The sequence below is a fragment of the Priapulus caudatus genome, unplaced genomic scaffold (genome assembly GCF_000485595.1).
Source record: "Priapulus caudatus unplaced genomic scaffold, Priapulus_caudatus-5.0.1 Scaffold409, whole genome shotgun sequence".
NCBI classification, from domain to species: domain Eukaryota; kingdom Metazoa; phylum Priapulida; class Priapulimorpha; order Priapulimorphida; family Priapulidae; genus Priapulus; species Priapulus caudatus.
In genome coordinates this window covers 64,389-72,135 of record NW_014577470.1, presented here as the reverse complement: position 1 = coordinate 72,135, position 7,747 = coordinate 64,389, and the positions used below count along the sequence as shown (strand labels likewise).

Below are 7,747 nucleotides of genomic sequence, written 5' to 3'. Positions count from 1 at the left end.
CTTCCTCCTATTCTCCTCGCTCTTCTCTGTCTCTCTGCACACCCAACAGTCTCATCTATTAACATTGTCGCCGCGAGGACGAGGGAGAGTCGAAGGCCGGCTGGATCGAGGGCCTGCCCCTCTCTCTCTGTCTCTCTCTCTCTCTCTCTCTCTCTCTCTCATGCACACACAGTCTTCACTATTACAGTCGGCCGAGACGAGGAGAGTCGAAGGCCGCTGATCGAGGGCCTCTCCCACCCTCCTTTCCCCCTAATTCTCCCTGCTCCCCCCTCTGCTCTGTCTCTCTCACACATGGTCAGTCTCACCATTGACAGTCGCCGAGGACGAGGGAGCAGTCGAAGGCCGGCTGGATGCAGAGCGAGCCTCCTCCCTCTACTCCCTCCCTCTCCTGTCATCTCCCCTCCTCCCTCGTCTCTCTCACACACAGTCTCACTATTACAGTCGCGGAGGACGAGGGAGAGTCGAAGGCCGGCTGGATCGAGGGCCTCTCTCCCTTTCTCTAGATCTCCCTCTCCCCCTCTCTCTGTCTCTCTCACACACAGTCTCACTATTACAGTCGCCGAGGACGAGGGAGAGTCGAAGGCCGGCTGGATCGCATGGCGGCCTCTCGCCCCCATCCCTTTCCTCTAGATCCCTCTTCCCTCTCTCCTGTCTGCTCTTCACACCAAGTCCTCAGCCATTACAGTCGCCGAGACCAGATTTGGGGTAGAAAAAAAAACAAAAAAAAATTGAAGGAAGAGTCGAAGGCCGTCTGGATCGAGGGCGCTGCTCTCTCTCCCTCCTCTCTGTCTCTCCCTCTCCTTCTGTCTCTCTCCATCACAGTCTCACTACATTACAGTCGGGCCGAGGACGAGGGAGAAGTCGATCAGCCTCGGCTGGACGCGGGCCTCTCCACCACCCCCTTTCTCTACGTATCTCCCTCTCCCCCTCTCTCTGTCTCTCTCACACACAGTCTCACTATACAGTCGCCCGAGGACGAGGGAGAGTCGAAGGCCGGCTGGATCGAGGGCCTCTCCCCCCCCTTTCTCTAGATCTCGCCTCCACCCCTCTTCTCTTCTCTCTCTGTCCTCTCTCTCCATTCTCTCTCTGTGCCTCCGCTCTCTCTCTGTCTCCTGTCTCTCTCTCCCTCTCCTGCTCTGTACTCTCTCAACACAGATCACATTCTCACTATTACAGTCCCGAGACGAGGGAGAGTCGAAGGCCGCTGGACGATGGGCCTCTCTCCTTCCTCTCTCTGTCTCTGTGTCTCCCTCTCCCTCCCTGCTGTCCTCTCTCCACCACAGTCCTCACTATTACAGTCGGCCGAGACCGAGGGAGAGTCGAAGGCCGCTTGGATCGAGGCCTGCCCTCTTCCTGTCTTCTCTTCCGTCCCTCTCCCTCTCTGTCCTCTCACACACAGTCTCAACTATTACCATGTCGCCGAGTGACGAGAGAGTCGAAGCCGGCTGATCGAGGGCCTACCCCTCTCTCTCTCTCTCTCTCTCTCTCTGTCTCTCTCTCTAGATCTCCCTCTCCCTCTCTCTGTCTCTCTCACACACAGTCTCACTATTACAGTCGCCGAGGACGAGGGAGAGTCGAAGGCCGCTGATCGAGGGCCTCTCTCCCTCTCTCTCTGTCTCTCTCTCTCTTCTCTAGATCTCCCTCTCCTCTCATGTCCTCCACACACAGTCTCACTATTACCAGCGCCGAGACGAGGGAGAAGTCGAAGGCCCGGCTGGAATCGAGGCCTCTCTCTCTCTCTCTCTGTCTCTCTCTCTAGATCTCCCTCTCCCCCTCTCTCTGTCTCTCTCACACACAGTCTCACTATTACAGTCGCCGAGGACGAGGGAGAGTCCGAACGTGCCGGCGGATACGAGGGCCTGCCTCCGCCTCTTCGCCTCTGCATCTCTTCTCCCCTCTCCGCTCTCTCCTGCTCTCTCGTAACACCACCGTCTCACATACAGTCGGCCGAGGACGAGGGAGAAGCTCCTGAAGGCCGGCTGCGATCGCGGGCCTGCCTCCCTCCTCATCGCCTCTCTCTCTGTCTCCTGTCTCTCCCTCTCTCCTCTGTCTCTGTCTCGACACAACAGTCTCCACTATTACAGTCGCTCGAGGACGCAGGGAGAGTCGAAGGCCGGCTGAATCGTAGGTCTTACCTCCCTCTCTCCCCTCCTGCTCTCTGTCTCTGTCTCTCGCCTCCCCTCCTCTCTGCTCTCTCAACACACGAGTTCACTATTACAGTCGCCGAGGACGAGGGAGAGTCGAAGGCCGGCTGGATCGAGGGCCTGCCTCCCTCTCTCCCTCTCTCTCTGTCTCTCTCTCTCTCTCTCTCTCTCTCCTCTCTGTCTCACCACACCAGTCTGCACTATACAGTCGCCGAGCGGACGAGGGGAGAGTCGAAGGCCGGCTGGATCGAGGGCCTACCTACCTCTCTCTCTCTCTCTCTCTCTTCTCTAACCCTCTCCCTCTCTCCCTCTCCCTCCACACAACCGTCTCACTATAACAAGTCCCGCCGAGGACAGGGAGATTGAAGCCAGGCTGATCGAGGGCCTGCCGTCCGCTCTCTCCCTCTCTCTGTCCTCTCTCTCCCCTCTTCCTCGTCTCTCTCACCACAGTCTCACCTATAACAGTCCGCCGAGGAGCGAGGGGATCGAAGCCGGCTGATCGAGTCCTTACCTCCCTCTCTCTCGTCTGTCTCTCTCTCTGTCTCTCCCTCTCCCCCTCTCTCTGTCTCTCTCACACGACAAAGTCTCACTATTACAGTCCGCCGAGGAGAGGAGAGTCCGAAGGCGCTTGGGATTGGAGGGCCTGCCACTCCCTCTCTCTCTCTCTCTCTGTCTCATCCTCTCCCTCTCTCTCTGTCTCTCTCACACACAGTCCACTATACAGTCGCCGCGAGGACGAGGGAGAGTCAGGCCGGCTGGATCGAGGCCTACCTAGCCTCTCTCCCCTCTCTCTACTGTCTCTGTCCTCCTCTCCCCTCTCTCCCTCTCCCTACTCCCACAGTCTCACTATACTAGTCGCCGAGGACCGAGGAGAAGTTGAAGGCTCCGCTGATCGAGGGCTCTATCCTCCCTCTCTCCTCTCCTCATGTTCTTCTCTCTCTAAGCATCTCGCTCCTCCCCCCTCTCTCGTCTCTTCTCACACCCACCGTCTCACATTACAGCGTCGCCGAGCGAACGAGGGAGAGTCGAAAGGCCGGCTGGATCGAGGGCGTCGCGATTCTCGTCTCCGTCGTCGTCGTCGTGCTCGTCACCGCCTTCAACGACTACACGAAGGAGAAGCAGTTCCGCGGCCTGCAGAGCCGCATCGAGCACGAGCACAAGTTCTGCGTGATCCGCGGCGGCGAGGTCATCCAGCTGCTGGTCGGCGACATCGTCGTCGGCGACATCTGCCAGGTCAAGTACGGTGAGTGCGACCTCCGCGCGACCCCGCGCGCGACCTCGCGGCGACCCCACACGGCGACCCTGAGTTCGTAAGTTCGCTGCGATCCGCGGCGGCGCGGTCATTCAGCTGCTGGTCGGCGACGTCTGCCAGGTCAAGTACGGTGAGGGCGACCTCGGCCGCGCTGACCCCACGGTGACCTCGCGTGACCTCGCGACTCCTCGTAAGTTCTCTGTCGATTTGCGACGTCGGTCTGCGAGGGCGAGCGTGACCTCGCGATGACCTTTGACCTCGTGACGACCTCGTCTGACGTCTAGCGAGTAACATGATGATGGGATATATCAGTCATGAGCCGGCCACCGTCGGCCGGACGTCGTCCGAGCGGCGCTAACTCACCAGCGTCCACTCTCTGACCAGTGTCCACTCTCTTACAGGCGACTTACTGCCGGCCGACGGCATCCTCATTCAGGGCAATGACCTGAAGGTGGACGAGAGTTCGTTGACCGGCGAGTCTGACCACGTGAAGAAGAACGAGTCGCGCGACCCGCTGCTGCTGTCCGGTGAGTGCCACGCCCCCCTGCCACGCCCCTGCCACGCCCCACCATACACCACCCCACACTCTACTATACTGCCTGCTCATAACTGTGTGCGGATCTTTTTTCGTTTTTCGTGAAAGATTTTAGTGTGCCCCCCCCCTCCTACGCGAAGACTGTTCTCTTGTCAATCGTTAAGGCGAGTGAAACTAGCTCCCTCTATGCGAAGCGTGTTCACTTTCCCGTCCCCACGATGTCGCCATAGTAACGGATGACTTTGTCATAGTCGCTATGGCGACGGATGGCTGCGTCGTGGCTGTCATGGTAACATGCAGCTTCTTCCTCATCATCGTCGTGGTAACGGATGGCTTCGTTGTTGTCGTGGTAATGGGGGGGCTTCGCTGTTGTCGCGGTAACCGATGGCTTCGTTGTTGTCGCGGTAACGGGTGGCTTCGTTGTTGTCGCGGTTACGGCTGGCTTCGTTATCATCATCGTAACGGATGCTTTCGTCGCCGTGGTAACGGACTCGTCGTGCTCGTCGTTGCAGGCACGCACGTGATGGAGGGCAGCGGGAAGATGCTGACGGTCGCCGTCGGCGTCAACTCGCAGACCGGCATCATCTTCACGCTGCTCGGCGCAGCCTCCGAGGAGCAGAGCAAGGCCGACAAGCAGCAGAAGAAGAAGAAGAAGAAGAAGAAGGGTGAGCGAGAGTGGGGCGAGGGCGGGCGACGACGCCAGGTGGCGGCGGCGAGGTGGTGGGTGAGGGTGCGACTGGCAACTAGGTGGCATGGGTGGCTGGCAAGTTGCCTGAGTGAGTGTTGGAGTGGAAGTGGCAAGGTGCTTGAGGGTGCGACTGGCAAGTATGTGGCATGGGTGGCTGGCAAGTTGCCTGAGTGCGTGTTGGAGTGGAAGTGGTAAGTACTTGCCTCCTGTTTCCTCGCGTGGCTTCCTCTAGTGGGTTCCTGTTCAGCTTCCTTTTGTGTGTAGTTGTTCATCGATTTAGAATAGTGATCTGTCTGTTTGCCTGCCTGCCTGCCTGCCTACCTGCCTGCCTACCTGCCTGCCTGCCTGCCTGCTTGTCTGCCTGCGGGCGTGTCTGCCTCCCTGCCTGCCTGTCTGCCTGCACGCGTGTCTGTCTGTCTGCCTGCCTATCTGCCTACTTATCTGCCTGCCTGCCTGCCTACCTGCATATCTGCCTACCTAGCTGCCTACCTGCCTGCCTGCCTACCTGTCTGCCTGCCTGCCTGCCTGCCTGCCTGCCTGCCTGTCTGTCTTCCTGCCTGCCTTGAACCTACCACTAGTGAAGAAAGAGGATGCACAGTACTGAAAGGCCGACGTACACATTCGACGGAGGATCGAAATCGTTAATTTCGAAATCAGTTTCGCTCGCATAATTATGACCGTTGCGTGTCGTCGATTCTCGATCGCCGCGGCGACGAAACCGCGCGAACAGCTCGCTGGCCTACTGCATCCTCTTCCTCAGCATCCCGCCGCATTTCACTGTCTCCCGTCGCTCGCTGATCAATGTCGCCCGGAAGAAAATTAGCGTACAAATAGCTTCTGGGTTCGTCATTTTCGTGTTTGTCGACGACGCCGTCGGACCGGAGTCGCCCGCACGCATTCGCGGTCAATAGAGCGTTGGATCGCCCCCTTGCGAGGCATGTCCCTCTCCGCTTACCCTTCCCTAATAGCAGCTATATTAATTGATTAATTAATTAATTGATTCCATTGCCCATCCCCCTGTATCCCTTGGTTCCCTCGACCTCCCCCCATCCCTGCATGCAGTAGTAGCAGTAATGTATACGCCATATTTTTTGCGTACAGATATTTTCGCGAATTCAGACTTGACGGACAAATTTGACGAGTGCTTAATTTTGCGGTCGTCGAATTATGAATTATTTGGTATTATTCGCTATGAATTATTTGCGTGTTGTTATTGTCGCGGTCCGGGGACGCGTTGGCGAAATTCGCGTAGAATTAAACCACCGCGTAATAGGCAGCTTATATATAGAGTATTCTTCGATGGCTGGCCCTCACTGCGCTATAAACTAACTCCTTGTCCCGCGTGTGGCGAGGCAATCACGACAGATGTGCAACGCGTTTTTGATGAAGCCATATTCATCATGTTTTCCCCGGTTCAGCATCCGACAGAAACGCGAGGCGTGGATGGGCGAAGAAAGAAGGAGAAAGAGGAGGAGGACGAGGAGGAGGGGGGAGGGAGAGGAGGAGGAGGACGAGGAGAGGGAAGGAAGAGGAGGAGGGGGGAGGGAGAGGATAAGGGGGCGCGAGAGAAGAGCAGGGAAGAGAGCATGTGAAATGGGATGGGAGGAGATAGGAGAAAGAGGAGGGGAGGAAGAGGAGGAGGGGGAGGAAGATGAGGAGGACGACGAGGAGGGGGGAGGAAGAGGACGAGCAGGGGAAGGAAGAGGAGGAGGACGACGAGGACGGGGGAGGAAGAGGAGGGGGAGGAAGAGGAGAAGGAGGATGAGGGGGACGACGATGTGGGGGGAGGAAGGTGAGGAAGATGAAGAGGAGGAGGAGGAGAGGGGAGGAGGAGGATGGGAAGAGAGCAGGATTGGGAGCGCTCTCTCTCGTACAGTCGCATCACGATCCGCACATCGACGTAATTGCGCTTTCGAGCGGCACGGTCGGTTTTTTCCCGCGGCCGCTAGATAATTATTCGCGGACACTGCAGCGACGACGACGCGTGCTGCGGGGACGGTCCCTCGCCGCAGCACAGGGGGCGTCACCGTGCAGATTTACGGCGCGGGCAGTGCGACGTGTGATGTGCGCCCGCGCATCAGCGTGCACAGTTATTCTAACGCAACTACTGNGAGAGAGAGACAGAGAGAGATGAGAGAGAGAGCGAGCGCGAGAGAGCGAGAAAGAGAGGGAGAAAGGGAATGAGGGAAAGAAGACCGAAATAGAAAGAGAGAGAATAAAGAAAGAGAGTTAGGGGAGCCCCTGAAGGAAGCCCAGCTTAGCTATCAAGGGGGAATGATAGCGAGTAGGGACACGGCATCTCTCTATAATTTACGTAGTTAGTGTACGTTTAGTTACCCTCATGTCCCCGGCTACACATTATATCAGGGGTTAATAATGACAAATTTTGTCATTATTTGACAATTATTGACATTATTTGACATTATTTGTCAATAATTGACCAATTTTTTGTCATTATTAACCCCTGATTATATATATATATATCATATATTATATATATATCTGGCAGCTATCTTCTCTCCCACGTTGGTCCTCTGCTCCTCGTGACGGCTTTTTCTTCCTCTCTTACCGTTACGCGAGTGCGTCCTCTGGTGTCTGCTCTCCCCGGCTGGGCTGGGCAGCCCGCGTGTCTGCCCCCTCCTGTCCGCCCGCCCCGGACAGTGTGGCTGTTGGGCGGGCCTGTCCCACGCGCGCGCGCACCGGCGACTCTGAATCACTCAGTGTGAACTCATTATCTCGCCTACTGTTCGCTTCCCCCACGCTAGACTGTCGCCGGCCTCGCCCGCACTCACCGTCTAGCAGCACGGACGCGGGCGTCGGCGCCACGCTAGCCGCTGCCCCAATTGAATAACGCGCGTGAAATGAAATTGCTTCCGGCGCGATGGAATTGCTGAGCTGGCAGCGAGTTATTGTTGGAGGATCGCCTACCCTGCAGCTATGCTGATGCTCCTTGCTCCTGCATCCCTTCTCTATATCTCTGTGTCCGCCCTCTCTGTCTCTCTTCCTTCTTTCCTTTCTGCCTCTTTCACTCCCTCCCCTTCTCACTCTCGCTCACTTGCTCTATCTCTTTCTCCCTCTCTCTCTCGCTCTCTCTCTTCTCTCTCTCTCTCTCTCTCTCTCTCTCTCTC

General features: G+C 57.2%; 1 protein-coding gene across 1 annotated transcript in view; it reads left to right on the top strand.

The window, feature by feature from the left end:
- The window catches only part of LOC106810082 (plasma membrane calcium-transporting ATPase 3-like), a 35,923-nt gene that overhangs the window by 1,466 nt on the left and 26,710 nt on the right, over positions 1–7,747 (top strand). Inside the window, exons 2-5 of the mRNA XM_014813356.1 lie at positions 442–467; positions 3,177–3,387; positions 3,798–3,923; positions 4,444–4,596. Coding sequence (XP_014668842.1) covers positions 442–467; positions 3,177–3,387; positions 3,798–3,923; positions 4,444–4,596 — 516 coding nt within the window. The remainder of the gene's footprint in view (positions 1–441; positions 468–3,176; positions 3,388–3,797; positions 3,924–4,443; positions 4,597–7,747) is intronic.